General features: G+C 61.2%; 1 protein-coding gene and 1 long non-coding RNA gene across 3 annotated transcripts in view; one reads left to right on the top strand and one right to left on the bottom strand.

Moving 5' to 3' along the window:
- Nucleotides 1–8311, top strand: part of DSCAML1 (DS cell adhesion molecule like 1) — a 104831-nt gene extending 96520 nt beyond the window's left edge. The window contains exons 21-32 of one of the 2 annotated variants that reach the window (XM_075521363.1): nt 225–342; nt 446–609; nt 856–954; nt 2925–3113; nt 3225–3512; nt 3602–3757; nt 3888–3918; nt 4236–4354; nt 4736–4888; nt 5188–5382; nt 5935–6246; nt 7592–8311. In XM_075521363.1, coding sequence (XP_075377478.1) covers nt 225–342; nt 446–609; nt 856–954; nt 2925–3113; nt 3225–3512; nt 3602–3757; nt 3888–3918; nt 4236–4354; nt 4736–4888; nt 5188–5382; nt 5935–6246; nt 7592–8037 — 2270 coding nt within the window. In that variant the 3' untranslated portion in view covers nt 8038–8311. Of the gene's footprint in view, nt 1–224; nt 343–445; nt 610–855; nt 955–2924; nt 3513–3601; nt 3758–3887; nt 3919–4235; nt 4355–4735; nt 4889–5187; nt 5383–5934; nt 6247–7591 lie in introns of both variants that reach the window. The other variant, XM_075521362.1, reaches the window with a different exon arrangement.
- A 4725-nt stretch (nt 8312–13036) lies between these two features.
- On the bottom strand, nt 13037–17624 carry LOC142418882 (uncharacterized). The gene is made up of 3 exons (XR_012778423.1): nt 16724–17624; nt 15986–16037; nt 13037–13456 (listed from the first exon to the last, which is right to left on the bottom strand). It is a non-coding gene; the product is annotated as an uncharacterized LOC142418882 (long non-coding RNA).
- Between the last annotated feature and the right edge of the window lie 1575 nt (nt 17625–19199).

The raw sequence follows: 19199 nt of genomic DNA, 5'->3' as shown, positions 1-19199 counted from the left end.
TGCTGGCTCTGGGGGGCCGCGCGCCCTGGCCCTGCCGTCCCCTGCCGTCCCCTGCCCCTAGGGTTGCTTTGGCTGCTCCGTATCAGCTTGCAGCAAGGGACAGCTGGGGTGAGCCGTGCCCGGGGCAAAGGAGGGACAGCACGGGCGGTCTCGGCTCTCGCGATGTGTCGGGGGGTCTGCGCGCGGGGCCTGCTCGCCAGGCTGACCTCCTCCTTGCCCCCAAGCCCCTGCCAAGATCATCTCCTTTGGAGGCACCGTCACCACCCCGTGGATGAAGGATGTGAGGCTGCCGTGCAACTCGGTTGGGGAGCCGGTCCCTGCCATCAAGTGGACCAAGGACAGGTACCGCGGGGGGCTGCCAGCCGTAGCCGCAGCCGGGGGGGCCGGTGCCGGCTGCATCGCCCTCGGCTGACGCGCCCTCTCCTCTCCCCTCCCCTCCTGGCAGCGAGGACTCTGCCATCCCCGTGACGGTGGACGGCCATCGCCTGATCCAGGCCAACGGCACGCTGGTGCTGCCCTCGGTGAAGGCGGAGGACTCCGGCTACTACACCTGCACTGCCACCAACACCTGGGGCTTCGACACCATCATCATCAACCTGCTGGTGCAAGGTGAGGGGCACCGGAGGGGGGGGCCCGCGGTCCCACGTCCGCGTCTCCATCTCGGCAGACGGCGCCGCGAGCCTGCGCTCTTGCTCGTCTGCGGCTCTCGGGGGGGCGAAGCGCCGCGGGGTCTTTCCTGGGCGAGGGGCTCTCGCTGGCCCAGGGCTGAGCGGGAGGTCTCGTTGCCGTTCCCCCTTTTGGGGGGCTTTCAGCTGGCGCGTGCAAGGAGCTCACGGGCGTTTCCCTCCTCCCTAGTGCCCCCGGACCAGCCCCGCCTGACGGTCTCCAAGACCTCGGCATCGTCCATCACGCTGGCGTGGATTCCCGGGGACAACGGGGGCAGCTCCATCCGAGGTACGGCCGCTGCGAGTGACGGGGCTGGCGCCAGCACCGCAGCACCCGTCCCCGTCCCACAGCCGGGGGTGCCGCCGGTCCCGGTGCTGGGGGATGAAGCTCGCGGCGTGTGTTTTCAGGCACGCCCCTGCACGCTGCGCGCGCACTTTTGTCCCTGCGCCTCGGTTTATCCCTCTCTGAAACGCCTTGGAAAGGCTCCAGGGAAAGGCTGGGGCTTCTGAGCTTGTAGGAGGGCTGCCAGCCCGAACCAGGGGGCTCATAAGGTGTTTGGGACAAGGTGTGGCGGTTGAGGTAGCTACGGAAGGGCACGTCATTGATTGCTGGGGTGCTGGTGGCCAGGGCTAGCCCCGTGGCTGCTCCGTGTCTCCTGGCGTCGGTGCAACGGTGAAGCCGACGGGGCAGGATTTGTGCCCCGTCCCTGGCAGGCTGGGGGCTCCAGGAGCATCCCTGCTTTCCAGAGCCTCCTTTCTGCTCTGATTCATCTCATGAATTATATGTTGAAACAGCTGCACGCAGAGGGGGGAGCGGGGAGCAAGGAAGGAGACCTCGCTTACAATTAATTAAAAGCACGAAAGTAATTACAAGCAAATTTCCCCAGCCAGCAGCCTTTCACTCCAGCGGACTCTGTTGATAAATTTGGTTATAATTGGATTAGAAATATTAAAAACATGCTGCATGTACAAAATAAATAAATAACCAGTGTCAGGCACCAGGGTGCCAGGCACCGTGGGCAGCGTGGAGGTGCCGGGGCTGGCTTCGAGACGGCCAGGACGGCGGGTGCCCGCGGGCAGACCTGCGCCGGCCCGGGAAGGGGCTGGTGCGCGAGTCCTCCGGCCACAGGGCAGCCTTGGCGCCGGGCGGGCGCGAGAAGCCTCCCTCCCCTCGGCGCTGCTCTGCCCGGGCTGGAGCCGGGCGTTCGCAGAGCTGCGGCGAGGCACGCGCGTGCCTTTGAACGGGTCCTTTGGCGTCGCCGCCCGGAGCGGCCCTGCGAGCTCTGCGTCGTGCGGCTTGTGGCGCGCGGGCGGAGGCAGAAAGCCGGCTCTTCCCTGTTCTTTTCACCTGCGAATTGGCAAAATAACCCGCAGAGATAGCCAAATCTAGCAACGCGCCACGGAAGTTTGGCATTTTGCCTGGCCAAAAGGGTCAGAATAGTCGGGGCAGCAGAGACGCGCCGACGTCCTCGGCGGCGTATCCCTCGCCCAAAGCTCCGCGTGTGCGTGTACCTGTCCCTGGGAAACCCTGGCGAGGCGTCTTCGGGCGGCTCGCTGACGGCAGCGTAACAGGTTTGTTCATCGAGGACACAGTGTGCTTCCTAATACTCTTAATCACGGGAGAGGAGGCGGCATGCAATGACAGAAGCAACTTCCTAGCAGCTTCCCGAGGGAGCTAGTTAATTCTGGCTTTCCCGTTATAGCCTCGCAGCGATCAATCACGTTTCGCGCTCCCGTGCGAAACCAAGCAATGGGGGCCGTGCTGGAGGCAGGCGATGTGCGGGGGGGGAGCAGATGGGGGGATCGTGGCGGAGCGGCCCGGGGGCTCTGGCAGAGCGCGCGGGCGGTGGCTAGCTGCGGGGGGAGCCCGTGGCCCCTGCCTGGGCCCGTGTGGTGGGCGGAACAGGCGGACGAGGTGACCTCCCTTCGGGCCGCACGCAGGGTCCAGGAGGGCAGCAGCTCGGCCCCGCTCGCGGCTGGGAGCCGACCGTGACCCGCGTCAGCAGCGCAGGGGCAGAGGGCCGCGCTTCGTCGCCGTTCGTGCGCGCAGTCGGGCAGGAGTCGGCGCGTAACGGGCACCCTGGCGCTGCGAGGCCGCGCTGGGCCTGGCCGCGGGACGGTGTCCCGAGGCGGGTGCGGGGCACCCCGCAGGCTCTGCGTGCTGACGGGAGCCCCTCCTCTCGCCCTGCCCGGGTGCCGCTCGCCTCCCCCGGGCAGCCCGGGTGCCCGGAGGCGACTGCCCCGTCCTCGCTCCCGCAGGCTTCGTGCTCCAGTACTCGGTGGACAACAGCGAGGAGTGGAAGGACGTGTTCATCAGCTCCTCCGAGCGCTCCTTCAAGCTGGAGAGCCTCAAGTGCGGCACCTGGTACAAGGTGAAGCTGGCGGCCAAGAACAGCGTGGGGGCCGGCCGCATCAGCGAGATCATCGAAGCCAAGACCCACGGCAGAGGTGAGCCTGCCCCACGGCGGCCCCGCCCTGCCGGGGTCCCCTCTCCGCGGTGTCCCCTCTCCGCGGCGTCCCCTCTCCGCAACAGCCCTCCTGACGGCTCCTCTCCTGCAGAGCCCTCCTTCAGCAAGGACCAGCACCTCTTCACCCACATCAACTCCACGCACGCCCGGCTGAACCTGCAGGGCTGGAGCAGCGGGGGCTGCCCCATCACCGCCATCGTCCTGGAGTACCGGCCCAAGGGCAACTGGGTCTGGCAGAGCCTCCGCACCAACAGCTCCGGCGAGGTCTTCCTGACGGAGCTGCGCGAGGCCACGTGGTACGAGCTCCGCATGAAGGCCTGCAACAGCGCGGGCTGCGGCAACGAGACCACGCAGTTCGCCACGCTGGACTACGACGGCAGTGAGTGGGGGGACGGGGCGGGGGCCGTGCTGCCGAGGCGGGGGGCTCCTGGGAGCGCTGACCACCCACCTGCCCGCGCTCTGCCCTAGGCACCATCCCCCCCATCAAGTCTGCCCAAGGGGAGGGCGACGACGTGAAGAAGCTCTTCACCATCGCCTGCCCCGTGATCCTGGCCACGCTGGGAGTGGCCCTGCTCTTCATCATCCGCAAGAAGAGGAAGGAGAAGCGGCTGAAGAGGCTTCGAGGTGAGACGGGGCTCGGAGGCACAGCGCGTGGGACCGGACCGCAGAGCTGGGCTGTCCCGGACTGCCGCCTCGCACCCTGAGCAGCGCGCTCAAAACCAAAAACGCTTGTTTTTTTGTGTCTCTTGCACAGATGCTAAGAGTTTGGCCGAAATGCTCATCAGGTGGGTCTGGGAGCTGCGAGTGGGGGGCGGTGGGCGGGAGGCTGGGGAGCGCTGGGTGGCGGGGGTGCTCCTGGGTGCTGTTAAGCTCGGGTTCAGCCCTGGCTCAGTTTCTGGGCTCAGACCTGTGCAGGTTGTGTCGGCCTCTCTGTAGCGCAGCAGCCCGGTGCTCCCGGCCGCTCCGGCCTGCTGGAGAGGGGCTCAGCCGGAGAGCTGAGCCCCAGGTGGGCTGGCCGGCGGCAAGCCCCAGCCCCTGCTAGGCGTGAGCCGCCGGGCGCTCTCCGGTAATCGCTGGGTCTGCGTCCCCTCTTACCCGACAGCAAGAATAACCGCAGCTTTGACACGCCGGTGAAGGGGCCCCCGCAGGGCCCCCGCCTGCACATAGACATCCCTCGGGTGCAGCTCCTCATCGAGGACAAGGAAGGCATCAAGCAGCTGGGTAAGCACCGCGCTCTCCCTGCGGCGTGCGGCCCCAGCCATAGCAGCGCCTGCCCGGGGAAGGGACGTGGGCCGGCGTCCTCGATGTCCCCAGGTTGTCCCCTTCCTACCCTACGGAAGGGCGCAGGGGCCTGCCCGTGGGTCCTGCCCGCCTCGCGTGGCTGCTGGCTGCGCCGGCAGCAATCTCCTTGGCCGGGCTCTGCCTCGGTGGGGTGACTGTCGCAGCGCTGCCCTGGCTGGGGAACAGCCGGGCACACCTCCCATCCCTGCCTGCCCCGCAGTGCTGGGGGGGCTCCCACGGGTGCGCCGAGCGTGGGCTCGCATCGCCTACAGCAAACTCCTGGCTCGAGAAGGAGGGCCGAGCTCCAGCTTCTTCTCGCAGGGGACGACAAAGCCACCATCCCGGTGACCGACACGGAGTTCAGTCAGGCGGTGAACCCCCAGAGCTTTTGCACGGGCGTCTCGCTGCATCACCCTGCTCTGATCCAGAACACGGGGCCCCTCATCGACATGTCGGACATCCGCCCCGGCACCAGTAAGCGGCTGTGCTCGTGTGGGGCTGGGATGGGTTTGCTGGGAGCAGCACAGGGTGCACGCAGACGCAGACACAGGCACAGGGCAGGCGCGGGCTGCCCGCAGCCACCCGAGTGCCGCTGGGCGCAGGGGCACTGCCGCCGGCCCCTGCGTGTCCCCTTCCCGAGGGGGACAGCACTGGCTGCGCCTAAAAGCAGCTGTTGGTAAGGCAGAAGGAGCGGGGAGCGCTACACAGCGAGGGGACGGTGTCCTGGCTGTCGCTGGGAATCGCCCGCCGTGCCCGTCACCTTTGTGCCTTAGACCCTGTGTCAAGGAAGAGCGTGAAGTCTGCACACAGCACCCGCAACCGGTACTCCAGCCAGTGGACCCTCACCAAGTGCCAGGCATCCACCCCTGCGCGGACCCTGACCTCTGACTGGAGGACCGTGGGCTCCCAGCACGGCATCACGGTCACCGAGAGCGACAGCTACAGCGCCAGCCTCTCCCAGGACACTGGTATGGCAGGGCCCAAGGCAGGGTTGGCGTACGCCGGTTCGGTGGTGGTGACCCCGAACCATGAGGTCGGGGCGATCGCAGAAGCAGAATTTTCTGAGGGTCAATGGGACGGTGGAACTGCCGCCGCACGAGCCCCCGGCGGTTGGCTGGAAGCGGCAGCGTTGGGACGTGCGCTCCCGTTGCTGGCAGAGGTTACGAATGGCCTCACCGATTGGACAGGCGCCGGTAGCGGGCCCTTGGCTCCTGGGCCAGGTCTCGTCCTCTCTGCGAGTTGCTGTTGGCCCCTGCCCCGTGCTCCTGGCTCTGCTCGGGATTGTTGAGCTCCAGGTTAACCGCTGTGGCTGCTCGGGTGCGGGGGGGGTGCAGGGCTCTGCCCGCAGACGCGGGGCTGCGCTGTCATCTCCCGCTCCCCTCCCCAAGCTCTGTGCACGGGTGGCTGGGGGTGTCTCAGCAGGGCCAGCCTGGGCCTTCCCGTGACGACAACCGCGTGGAAAACGGCAGTGCCGGGCCGGGGAAAGCACCCGCGTGTGTGACGTGTCCTCTCCTCCACAGACAAGGGGCGGAACAGCATGGTGTCGACGGAGAGCGCCTCGTCTACCTACGAGGAGCTGGCACGTGCCTACGAGCACGCGAAGCTGGAGGAGCAGCTGCAGCACGCCAAGTTTGAGATCACGGAGTGCTTCATCTCCGACAGCTCCTCAGACCAGATGACCACCGGCACCACCGACAACGCTGACAGCATGACCTCCATGAGCACCCCCTCAGAGCCCGGCATCTGTCGCTTCACAGCCTCCCCCCCCAAACCCCAGGACAGCGAGCGGGGCAAGAGCGTGGCCGTACCCATCCCGCACCGTGCCAGCAAGAGTACGTACACGCGCGCTTTGTCTTGAGTTGCGTGCTGCCGCGGGGCAAACAAAAATGAAGGGCCTGAAGGAGACGGTTGCTGCGAAGGGTGGGAGAGGAGGTGGGAAAGCATCTCTCTCTCTCCCACCCTCCCCAGTACTGCGATTTCGGTATCATCTGTTTTGCTTGTGGGTGCTCACGTTAGGGGTTTGTATGGCTTTCTATTGGAATTGCTAGGCGATTGGACGAGGCGCTACAGCAACCCTGTCTAGATCCCACCACAGTCTGGATCCACAGAACCTACTCACAATCTAACTAACTAACTAACTACTGTGTTCAGTTTTCTCTCCGCTCTCCACATTTTTCACATCACTGTTCTCCTCCTCACCTTTCTTTGCTCCTCTCCTCCCATTTCTTCTCTGTGCTCCTCCTCACGTTTAGTTTCTTCACATTTTTTCCTTCTCTTCACTTTTCTTTTGTCTGGCCCTCTTCTCCTCTCCTCATGTTTCTTCTCTTTGCTTTTATCCTCTTCACTTTTCTCTGCTCCTCTTCACATTGCTCCTCTTTCTTCACTCGTCTTCTCTTCACTTCTGTTCCCTTCTCTTCACTTGGATCTTCTTCGCACTGTTTTCTTCTCTTCACTTCTTTCTGCTCCTCTTCACGTGTCTTTGTGCCTCTTCACTTCTCCTTCCCTCACACTGCTTTTCTCCACTGCTTTCCTCTCCTTTCATTTCTTCCCATTTCTCTGTTTTCATACTATTTGCTTTTCTTTTCATTTCTTCCCTGTTCTTCCCCTTCCTTAATATTCTTTAGTCTTCCTTCCCCTGCTTCCTTCCTCTCCCCCTCCCTTCCCCCTTCCTTCCCCTTACATTACAGTGTTCGTAGAACATTTGATATAACATAATATTATACCTGCTAAAAACATTGACTTTCTTCTATTACATTTACATACAGTGTTACATTATTTATTAGTATAACAAGTGACATGGTATATCTGAAAACGTGTCGCATAGGAACGTGAGACGTTACAGAACAGGCCCTATACCACCACGGATCCTCACCGTCTTGTATTCTGCGCCAGTAGGTGTAGTGCGTTCCTAAGGTCTGCTGTCGTACGCGGTACGCAGCAGGGTTTGGTATACGTTGTTTTATGGCAGCGTACATTTAGTATCGTGCGTTGCAAGACCTTACGGGACACGTTATATAAACCAAACATCGAATGCTGCGGTTTGACGTACTCTATTGAGCGGTCAGGCTCTATGCAGCGCAACGTGTAGCGTATGAAACGCGTGACGTGCTCATCGCAAACGTACAGCCAGGGTGGGGGCCCACGCTGGAGCCTCACCCGCCTCCCGTCCCCTTGCAGGCGACTACTGCAACCTCCCGCTCTACGTCAAGTCGGAGGCCTTCTTCCGCAAGCCCGACGCCCACGAGCCCTGCCCCGTGGTGCCGCCGCGGGAAGCCTCCATCCGAAACCTCGCCCGGGCGTACCATGCGCAAGCCCGGCACATGACGCTGGAGCCCGGCAGCAAGCCCCTGGGCCTGCCTCCCCCGGCCTCCGCCGCAACCACCTTACCTCAAAGGACTCTCCCCATGCCCGGCGCGACGAGCGCCGCTGCCGCGCCCGCCGCCGGCGCCGCCCCAGCGCCCCCCGCCGCCGAGCCCCCCGCCGCCGCCGCCGAGGTGCGGGTGCCCACGCACTCCAAAGTGGGGGGCTCCAGGGACTCGCTCCTAGAAATGAGCACGTCGGGCGTAGGCAGGTCTCAAAAACAGGGGGCCGGAGCCTACTCCAAGTCCTACACGCTGGTGTAGGGCACCAGCCAGAGACCGCCCGCAAGGGACACTGCTCATTTCCTGCACCGTTTATATTTAATTAACAAACTTGTACATAACGAACTCTTTTGTATAAATGAAACTATTTTCTTCTTCTCCGAACAGAAAAAGAAACCAGGGCACAAAGAATTTGATGTTACAGATTTAAAAAAGATAATATATATGTAAACATATATATATATTTCACATCATTTTGGAAGGGGCACAAGGAAAGACTCAGTGACTTTTTTTTTTTTTTCTCCCTGATCTTGTCGGTGGTTTTAAAAAGGAACGTCTCAAAAAAACATTGCATGCTATTTTACTGTTCTGAAAACAACAGGAGTTGCTTCAATTTGCAAATGCTTATGTGTTAATACCTTTTTCTATGAAAAAAAACCCAGCGCTGTGTGCAATAAAGGTTATGTTTATATGGGGGTGTTTGTTAAGTGAGCGGGGCAGGGGCCGGGGCCGAACAGCGCAGGAGGCTGGAGCGGGGCAGCCCAGCTGCGGCCAGGAGCCCCGGCGCGCGCCGCAGGAGCCCCGGGACTCGTACTGCCCGCTCCTCACTGAGCTGCGCCGGCGCGCGGAGCCCTGGGGCAGCCGGAGGGGAAGGGAGGGGAGCGGGGTCCCAGGAACCGGCACCCCAGCCCCTGCCACGGCACCCACGGCCCCCGGCGAGCGGCACCTACTCGCAGGTAAGCCCAGCCCAGCCCTGCCCAAGTGCCAGCTAGCTCCAGCCCCGCAGGATGACCCACCGTGCAGGACAGTGAACCCGGCTTGGCTGGAGGGAGGAACTGGGGTGCAAACCCTTGCGAGCCACCGCAGGGCTCCGGCCCGGCACGGCGTTGCTCTGGCAGCGCAGGGTAAGTCCAGCGCAGCTCCGGTTTTGTGCGCGAATCCGGCAAAGCGCGGCCCTTCACTCACAGCAGGGCTCTTCTTTTGCGACGCAGCGCTGCGCTGTGCGGATGCCGCATGGGAGCAGGAGGCGAGGCACGGCACCGTAGCGCCTGTCGCAGTGGAGCATGACGAATTGTGGCGGAGCGGTGGGGCACGGTGAAGCGCGGAAGAGCGTGAAGCACGGCGAATCCAGCACAGTGCCATGAATGGGGCTGGAGTGCCTTCCGTCCTGGTGAATCGTGGCACGGGACCGTAAGGCCCAAGCCCCCAGCGATGCAGGGGGCCACGGCCCGCCCCGGCAGGGTGAGCCACAGCGGAGCTCCACCAGGTCACGGCCCCGTGCGGTGAAGTCCAGTGAAGCGCAGCGCAGCCCCACCTGGCACTTACTTTCCTCTTGGTTTTTACCACCAGCCACAGCAGTTAAGCACCACAGTAGCACAGGTTATACCTTCCCCTTTCATACGTGCGCCGCTGACAGTGAGAACAGAGCAGCTCCCGCAAGCAGCCCAGGGCTGGCACCTTCCCTCCCTGTTCTGCTGCCCCAGGACGAGCGAAATAGCGAAGGCCGTTGCCAACAGCTGTATAGGTTACCCACACCAGAACCCACTTTCCTTTCCCGAGGAGGGTCCAGTGCTAGCAGAGGTCTAATTAACTAACGGCCCTTTCATTGCCGCCTTGCCTGTAGTTTATAAGCTACTGTTTTCATTCTCTTCTCCATCCATCCTTGCTACCCCCTGCTTCCATCTCTTCTTCCCTTACAAACATCCCTTTGTAAGTACAAGCTTCCTATTTTACCCTAAACTAGCAGTGCTAACATCGCTGCAGAGCTTTTCACCATTCTCCCATTTTTTTCCTCTTGAAAAAAGCACGGGTTTTACCACAACAGTTATAATCAGTTGCTACAGACTTAACTTTTGAGTACCTCCTCAATACTTTTTTTTAAATGAACAACCCAAACAACGATATGCAAATAAAGTGGTTGCTGGTACTGGTGGCAGCACCTGCCATTTCCACGTCCAGCTTGCAGAGCCCTTACCTGCTCGTGCCCTCGCACTTGGCCAGGAGCTCCTCCTTCGCCATCTGGTTCTAAACCCTTAAATGCGGTAGAGCTGGAAGTGCCTTGGCGCTAGCCTGGCAGCTGGTCACGCTTGAGGCTCGGGAAACAAGCGGGTATGACAATTTCTTGTGCCCATTTTTTTATCAGGTTTGGGCCATTATCCTGCTAACGCTCGGAGCCATCCCCTGCTGCGGAGCATCCCCGGGGCAGAGGAGCACGCGCCACGAACAGGCTGGGGGGAAGGCATCGGGGATCGTGCCCGGGCTGGTACTTCCCACGCGTGGCTTCGCACCGAACCCCCCCCACCCCTCGCCTCCCTGTAGAGCTTTCCTCGGGCACAGACAGAGCGTGCTTCTGGTGAACCAAACCTTTCCGGGACGTTGCGTTTCCTCTGCGTGAGCCGCTCCGCCTCTGCCAGCGGTTTCCAATATGCTCAGCAAGAGGATCTGGGCTCCCGCCCTGCATCTGGAGCCTTCCGTTTTGACGCGCCGAGAATTCACGTCAAGAGCAATCAGCCAGCCTCCAACTCCATGCATGACATCGGGTTAGGCCGCTTCTGCAGTACCTACTTTGGGTTGGGTTTTTTTTTTAATTATGAATCCAAAGATGTGTTCTGAATAGCATTTACTTGTACTCCTGACTTTTCTCATTCATTCAGTTTTAACAGGTTTTTGGAGACAAAAGCCGTGGTGAGGTTCCAATTTAGCACGCGAGGAGTGCACGGATTTTGTACGGCCGTTGCACACGCCACAGGAGCGAGGCAACTGGATGCTGAAGATCACGCTACGCCCCTCTGACAGGGTCTCTCTTTGAACCGGCGAGAGCTGGCTTAGCTTACCTTCAAGCAAGTCGTCAAGGGAAAATACCGAGGGGCCAGAGAGGCACCAGCGACTCAGCCTTTCGCATCCTCCAGAGCCTCCCGGGACGCTCCTGGCCACACGTCCCCTCGTACCCTCCCGGGCAGGGGGCTGCAGCGCGCTGGCGGCTGACGACCCTCTCGCCGCTCCAGGGGTCCACGCAGCAGCGGCCGCACGTCCCAGCCCGCATCGCCTCGTCCCTACTCGGTACGCGGGTTAGCGTTTGCCTTCACCCGAGCGAGACCAGTCCTGCCCCTTCTCTCTCTCCCCGAGATCAGCGGGAAGTGCTGGCAAGCAAACGAGCATTTCCCGAGCATTTTTCCAAGGACTGCAAAACGGGTGCAGTGCGCATTCGGCTTCAAAGCCTTTACGCGGTACAGGTTTTAAGGAGAGCCAGGTGCCCACCCCCCCCCAAAGCAGTGTCACAGCTAGGCAACCATGCAGCACCTCTGAAATGACAATCCCAGGCCTTAAATAGAAGGGACAAGAAAAAGCAAACGTGTTCTCAAGCTGTCAGAGTAAGGGGATTAGCAAGATAAAAGAGGAGCAGATTAACAGCGATTAACACATCTTTATTGTAATTGGCTAGTACAGATTTCCTTCTACTTCGCAAGAATTCCCCACCCAGCAGCTCCCAACCCTGGCTTTGCGTACTTGGTTAAGACGTCCAAATTCCCAGCGCTCAACCGTGAGACCCCAGCACGGCCCCGCTGGCAGCAAGCCCGCTGCCCCTCACCGTGGCAGCAGGCTCTCCCCCCCGCGCTGCACGCAGCACCCAACCACGAGTCGAAGGAGAGCAGCCCGTTCAAGCCCCACGAGCCAAACGCCGCCTTCAACAGGTAAGCGGGCAAAAGAAACCCCATCGAGCGCCAAAATCCGAAGAGCTGGTTTGGTTTTCGGTCTGCTTTACCGGCTGCCTGGCACAGCGCTCCAGCCAAACCCCAGCCCCCGTGCCGTGCACGGCGCAGCCCTCCTGCAGTCAGCTAGCCCAGGCCCAGGAGCCCTGCCCGCGGCCGAGCCCGGCCGCTCGCACCACCGCAGAGCGACAGACCGAGCCATCGCCAGCCCTGCTCTCCTAACGCACCTCCGAGAAGGGCTGCCGGCGGCGCGGGATGCCAACCACAACCAGCGGGCAGTAACCGAGCCCAAGCAGAAGCCAGACACCAAACGCCAGCGCGTACAAGCTGAAGAGAAGCGGGGGCCGCTGGGGACCGGAGCCCTTGTAAGAAGGGCCGAGGACACTGGTGGCTGGAGAGGACCGAAAGGGCAGCCTGCAAGCAGCCAGGGCTCTACGGGCACAGCTCAGCAGCTCTGCACAGAAAATCCAGCATCGGCCCCAGCGAGGCGGCAGCGGAGCCCACACGCCAGCGGTCAGAGCGGCACCGTTGACAGCCAGCATCTCCCCCGTGCCCTGCTCCTTCCCACAGCACCCACCGTGCCACAGCACACGGCCCCTCACCGACTTCGCACACCCTCCCTGCTCACAGCAGCCCTCCTCCTGTTCCTCTGCTGGCCCAGAGCTCGGGGCTTCCATATTCCCTCTTTTTCAACATCTCTGCACCCTCCAAAAGCCAGCACTGAAAAATGGGTGCTAAAACCCGAGATAACCTTGGGGCCCTGTCCCCGCCAGACTGGGAGCAGGTCTCTGTTCAGCTTTGCTGGACCAAAAGAGCAGGGCAGGGTGGCTGGGTGACGGTGGGCACTAACCCAAATGCCAGAGTTATCACAGGGCTGTCTCGGGAAGGAGCCCAGCTCCGCCGAGAGCAGGTTGAGCCTCGGCACATACAGCCACACAGACAGAGTCCCCCCCCCCCCCACCCCGTCCCTGCTCTGAAACCAGGCCACCCCAAGCAGTTCTCCCCAAGAAAAGTAAGATCAGCTCACGGTCAGCACACAGCTCAGCTCCTGCGCCCTTCGCTGCCTGCGGCACGGCCCCTCGGTGACATCCCGCTCCGGGCCAGCTCCTGGGTATCATGCTCAGAAGCTCTGAGCCAGCTGCTGGAGCAGGGGACAAAGGCAGTCCTTCCCCCCCAGCTCCGGAGGCAGAACAGAGGTGGAGGCAGAGGGGAGGGCTACAGCCCCGCAAGCGAGCCCCAGCTGGGCAGAGACCAGCCAGCCACACCGTCAGCTGTGCAGGGCCCCCTCCCACCGCCCCAGCTGCTGGGCCTTAAACTTGCCCTTGGCCAGCTGCCACCAAGGAAAGGCTTGCAAATGCCGTGTCACTCCCTGGGTGCCGAGGTCCCATCAAACAGCCCCTCACCCATCGTACCCTGGCCCACGAGGCAACGCTGTCTGGGGAAGGACTGACCAGGAAAGAGATCTCACTCCGAGCAGCAACCAACACGAAGAGCAGAGTATCTACAGCCGCGCTTGCACCAGAAGCTACGTATCGGGGAGCGGGTTCACAGTCACCACGGCCACAAATCTCTCTGGGGTACAGAACAGCCAAAAGGAGGGACGGGGCAGAGCACGGGCGGCTGACGCCTCTACTTCTTCTCCTGCTTCTGCTGCTGGTATCTCCTGAAGTGGGTCTGGATGGTGACGGCCGCCTTCTCGGAAGGATCGCTGAAGAACTTGCTCTCGCTGCTGGCATCAGGGGTTACGTTGCCTGGGATGACAACCGAGGGTCACAGTGAGCGCAGGCGGTGCCGGTGGCCCTGAACAGGGTCCGCTGGGCAGAGCGGGGCCAGCCTGGCCCCCGGCTCCCCGCAGCACGCCCACGGGCCGGAGGGCTTCCCTGCGTTACGGAGGGAAAAGAGGCTGGAGAGTCCGCAGCACGGAGCCACGAGTCCACCTCCATGGCAGAGGGAGACGGAGCAGGGAAGAGGATGCACAGAACAGCCCAGCCTCCCTGGCAGCGCTAAGCCCTCTATTTACACAGCTTTACTCCCCGGAGACCTCAGCTTCCCCACGTTTAATCACCAAATATGATACTCCCTTACTTTCACACACACAAATAAGATTAGAAAAAAAAGCCTGGCACTGTACAGCAACAAAGCTCTCGTGCTGACAAATGGGAGCCCTCCCCACCCCACGCTTAATGTGGCATTAGGGAAGTATTGTGGAATTCAACGGGAACTGAATCAAAGCCACTCAGCAGTGCTCCTTTAAGCGAGTGTGTCACTGCTAAGCACCCCCCGAGCAGCCATCAGGAATCCTGGTGCCAGATGCTGCTGTATAAACTCACCACTGTCACCTGAACCCGTTTTTATTCACATCCTAAAAGAAACTGCAAAGTAAAAAGCTACATAGAAGGAGTCCGCACCGGGAATTGGCTCCCTCCTGCCCCGCTTACCAAGCTACACCGTCAGCCATAAATCCTGCACACTGCAAAAATCAAACGCCGGAGGCCGGGGAGCCACCGGGGCACGTAGTGCCAGACTCGAGAGGTGGGCCCGTGCGAACCTCGTGAAGCTCAGCACGGCCAAGGGCAAGGTCCTGCACGTGGGTCGGGGCAACGCCAAGCGCAAACACAGGCTGGGCGGAGAACGGACTGAGAGCAGCCCTGAGGAGAAGGGCTCGGGGGCCTCGGTCGACGAGAAGCTCAACGTGACCCCAGCAACGTGCGCTCGCAGCCCAGCAAGCCAACCGTCTCCTGGGCTGCATCAAAAGAAGCATGGCCAGCAGTCGAGGGAGGGGAATTCTCCTCTACACTTCACTCTGGTGAGACCCCACCATAACCCCTGGGGCCCCCAACATAAGAAGGACATGGACCTGTTGGAGTGAGCACAGAGAAAGACCACGAAGATGATCAGGGGGCTGGAGCTCCTCTCCTATGGAGAAAGGCTGAGAGAGCTGGGGTTGTCCAGCCTGGAGAAGAGAAGGCTCCGGGGAGACCTTACAGCAGCCTTGCAATACATGCAGGGGCTCTACAAGCAAACTGGAGAGGGACTCTGTACAAGGGCATGTAGCAATAGGACAAGGGATAACAGTTTTAAACTGAAAGAGGGTAGATTTAGGTCAGACAGAAGGAAGAAATTCTTCCCTGTGAGGGTGCTGAGGCAGTGGAACAGCTTGCCCCGAGAAGCTGTGGATGCCCCATCCCTCAAGTGTTCAAGGCCAGGCTGGACGGGGCTTTGAGCAGCTTGGGCTGGTGGAAGGTGTCCCTGCCCACGGCGGGGGGTTGGAACTAGATCGTCTTTAAGGTCCCTTCCAACCCAAACCCTTCTATGCTTCTATGTGCTGCTGCACGTTTGCAGGAACGAGCCCCCGGACGTGTGGGCTGCCGACAGCTCTATGAGAAATCCACCCGCTGAAGGAGCTGGGCCCACCAGTAACGCCCTGCCGCTGCACCACACCAGTGCCACTGTCAGCCCTGGGGACCCTCACCTACTGACAGGGCAGCGAAACCCCCACAACGGGGACCAGGCTGGCCGGAGCGGGCCGTCCATTGAGGAGCAGCCTCGCAGCGCAGCACCCTGCCCGCTCTGCCGCGGCCGGCAGCCCCCTGCCCAGCCCCGCGCCGCCGGAGCGTCGCTTTCCCTGCCTTTATCTGCTTGCTGCCCGAGCCGCACGGAGAACAGAAGTGCTCAAATCCTCTTTGCTGAGCACTTGACTTCAGCAGAGGGGGCAGAGGCTTAGAGCCAAGAGCAAGGAGGAGGAGCGGGGGACAAATTCAGGGTGGTTTTGCCAGGCCAAGGAGAAGAGGAAGGGGCACTGTTTTGGGGGACCGTGACCCACGTGAGTCGCTGAGGCAGGTTTCGTGGGGAGAGGGAGGCAGGGATTTGCACACACGCACACACGCGCAGTGGTATATTCAGCCGTGCAACACTGGGGGCTTCACTTGCTGATACGACAGGTTTTACTGAGTGTGTCGCCATCCTGGCCATGGTCACACGCCCTCCCAGGGGTGGCCAGAAGGGCACCCTCCACAGGGAGGAGAACCGACCGAAAATACAGCGCAGCCGGCAAGCCATAGGCTGGCTGGAGAGACAGAGCTGAGAGGGCTTCCCTCCCACTGGAAGAGCTGCCTTCCAAAATACCTCTTAATGTCACAGAGAGATTTTTTGGGAGAAGCAAGAGGCCAAGAAGGGTCCAGGTACTGCAATGCCTGCTCTTCTGTCATGTCCCATTGTCACAACCATGACTTTCCCCCACTCCGTGGGCAGGGCTGTCTCCCTGCCCGCTCCATACTCACCTTTCTCTCCAGAAATCGAGTAGATGCTGTTGTGCCGAGAGCTCCTGCCTTTCTAGAAAGGTGCAGAACAAAAATGCCGCAGAGTTAGTTATATCTCGGGCAGAGGCAGCAAGAACAGTCCCTTTCAGGCCAGCTGGGAAAGGGCTAGCCCTGAAGGGACAGGGCTAGCTTCACCAAGCTTTCCACTATCCATTCCCCTTGGGAAACTTGAAAATACTTACTGTTGTTCCCTTAAAGAGCACTACAGAGCACTGATTAATTAATTTGCATTTGTGAGAAGTCCTCCCAGGAGAAGCAGAAAAGAGCTCTGTATCAGAAATCAGATCTGCGAGATGCGCGGGTAGCACCCTAGGACGTACATTGCACAGGCTAGCCTCGCCAGACCTGCCTTTCACACCCGCGTGGAACCAGGCTCGCTGGGTTTATTTCCTCATCTCCAGCCCCCACCACGATACTGCAGCACCTGGGACATCAGGTCTGGCAGGGGATACTGCCATTCCCCAAAATAAGCTTGATTTTGTCTACAAATACATGTCCTACATTTTTCAGCTTATCCTGCCTCCTGGCATGACCCTATTTTCTGTCTTTCAAGGGAAAAAAAAAAAAAAATCTCTCCCCCTTGCCCAAGCCTTCTGCTCCAAGCAGCCTGTTTGGTTAACAGATGCGCGCTGCTCCTGCAGCAGGCACTGCCCGCTCCCCCCGCCACCGCTGAGTGCCCGCAAAGAAACCAGCCCTCACCTCGCTGTCCCGGCTGGTGCGGCGGCTCTGGGTCACGCACTGGATCTGCCAGGGCAGGGGCTGGTACACGAGGTACGGCAGGGGCTCTTCATGGAACAGGCTGGTCCCAAGCTGGACACGGAAAGGATTTGCAGCAGGTAAGAGGAGAGAAGCAGAGAAGCAACAGAAAGAGCTGCTCCTCCATATGCATCACGGGCGCCCACAGCCCACGGCGGCCTCGGCAGCTGTGGTGATGCTCCGCGTGTCTTCCCGGCACCACGCCGATGAGCGATCCTCATCACGAGGTAGTGGGGCTGCAGAGCTCATGGGTGAGGCTCTGCACGAAGTATGGGTGGCCCAGACCTCCTGCCCAGGGTGGCCTGGTTTAGAGAGGCACAGAAGGCCGTTGCCCGCCAGCGCAAACAGAGACCTCTGCCTCCTCTCCCTGCCCCAAGGCGTTTCTGGGGCCAGGGAATTGCAGAGGGCAGGAGCTGGTCTGGAGACCGCAGGAGAGGCAGGGCTCAGCTCTGCCGCAGGCTCCCGCTGACAGCGGGACAGTCCCATCCCGTCCCGTCCCCTCCCTGCATCCCGCGCCACGCAGCAGGGCCAGGGCACGCTGCTGCACGCGCCGCGGGACCCTCGGGCGCTGGCCCTGGGGAAGGAGCTACGGAGGCCAGAGGCGCAGGCAGCCTGTCCTCGGGGCCAGCCAGGCTGGTGACGCAGCTCATGGCCAGCCTAGCCACCGTTGCCACTTTCTCTCCCCTCCCCAACAGAGAGCGGCCCTAGCCCGGGGAGGGTTTTCCTTCCTCCCCAACCCAAAGAGCCCCGAGACTCAAGGCGCGCGTTCGCAGCGCTCGCTCGCCAGACTGGGAAGCCCAAGTACCTGCGCTGGGTTCCTGCGTGCGCGGGCACAAGGGGAAAGCGCCCTCTGCAAAGCTAACGCTACGGTGCCGAAACTCGCACAGGCTCCCAAGCCAACACCACGGGCACCTTGCCGAGGGCGAGCGGACCCGCTGGGCTGCATGGCACCGCAGGGGCTCACGGCACAGCCACGGCTGGGCTGGAGCAGGAGCCTGGGGCGTCCCCAGCCCACACGAACGGCCGAGCCCACGTTCCCCGCTGCTCCCCACCTGCTCTAATAAGGTAACCCACAGGCTTCTAGAAACAAAGCGGAAAACATTAACTGCTACCTGCTGCAGGGCCAGCCCAGACTCACCTGTCCAAATGCCCTCACCACAAAGAACAGGGCTGTCATCAGGGTGGCCAGCATGGCTGGGGTGTCCGAGGGGCTCCCTCCGCTCCAGGAAGCCAAAGCTCTGGGAAGAACGCACGGTGATCTCCGAAGAGCCAGGGACTGAAACGCCCCTTCTCCAGCAGGCAGACCGCGAGCCCCTTAATGAGCTTACGGCTCGCGTCCATCTCGGCAGGGTAATCGCGCCCTGTCCTTTTGCTCTTCTAATCGCCAAGTTTCCCCACCATACACAGTACTGGCATTCCAGGAAAGGCAAATCCTCTTCTCCACATACATACGCAGGCCAGTGCGCACAGACACGCACGCACGCGCCCCGCGCCTCTGACCCACGGGCCAGGGCAGACCTCCTCTGCTCAGGACTGCTTCTCAGCAGGATTACGGCAAAGCCTCCCCCGCCCAGAAGGCGCCTACAGTTCAGGTGGGGCTTCGGACTGCTCAGAGCCGCCCTGTGCTCTTTGCACGGCGGCTGCCACAGGAGTGGGGCAGGGGACCTGTCCCCAAAAGTGCCTACCTGGACAATGTGTGTTGCCATCAGAGACCTCCTCCAGTAGTTCTTATCGCAGCTCTCCAGTGGGCAAAGACACGCAAGCGCGGATCACGCACAGCAAGAGGGGGGGTGATTCAAGGTTTGGTGGTGGTTTGTGTTTTGTTTTTAAGGGTCTGCCTCTAACCATCAGCCTCCGTTTCTGCGTGACCAGGTGACCCACATAGTGTTCTCCCTGTGCCTCAGCAGTCCTCTGGCTCCAACAGCTTTCCTCTCCCCAGCATGTACAGCAGCAGTCGCGCTCCTCCTTCCCAGCTCTCCCTCCGCAGGCAGAGCACAACTGTGCACAGTAGCATCCCAGCCCCTGCATGCGTCCGTGTGCCTCACACATCCTCCGGCCACATTTGGCTTTGTCTTATGCCGTACCAGCAGCTCAAATCGTATTACGATCACGCAGCGTCCCCACATCCCCATCCATCTGAACCTAGGATTCCCAGCGCGCAATGCACCGCGCCGAAGAATCAGAGCCGGAAAAACGAGGGCAGGTGTTGAACCTCCCTGCTCCCCACCATTGCTGTCGCTGGCCGTGCTACACACCTGCAGCCTCCCAGCCCTGGAGAGGCCCCAGCTGGGACACACGCGGCGAATGCCCCGTTTGGACAGAGGCAGCCTTCGCTGCAGTGCTCGGAGACACAGGGCGAGCCGACTCTTTCACGAGAGACGACCTTAAAGGGAACAGTCTCCAAGGAGCAAACATGCAC

The sequence above is a fragment of the Mycteria americana genome, chromosome 19 (assembly GCF_035582795.1).
Source record: "Mycteria americana isolate JAX WOST 10 ecotype Jacksonville Zoo and Gardens chromosome 19, USCA_MyAme_1.0, whole genome shotgun sequence".
Taxonomy (NCBI): Eukaryota; Metazoa; Chordata; class Aves; order Ciconiiformes; family Ciconiidae; genus Mycteria; species Mycteria americana.
The sequence above is the reverse complement of the archived record's forward strand: the minus strand, read 5'-3'. Positions and strand labels throughout refer to the sequence as shown.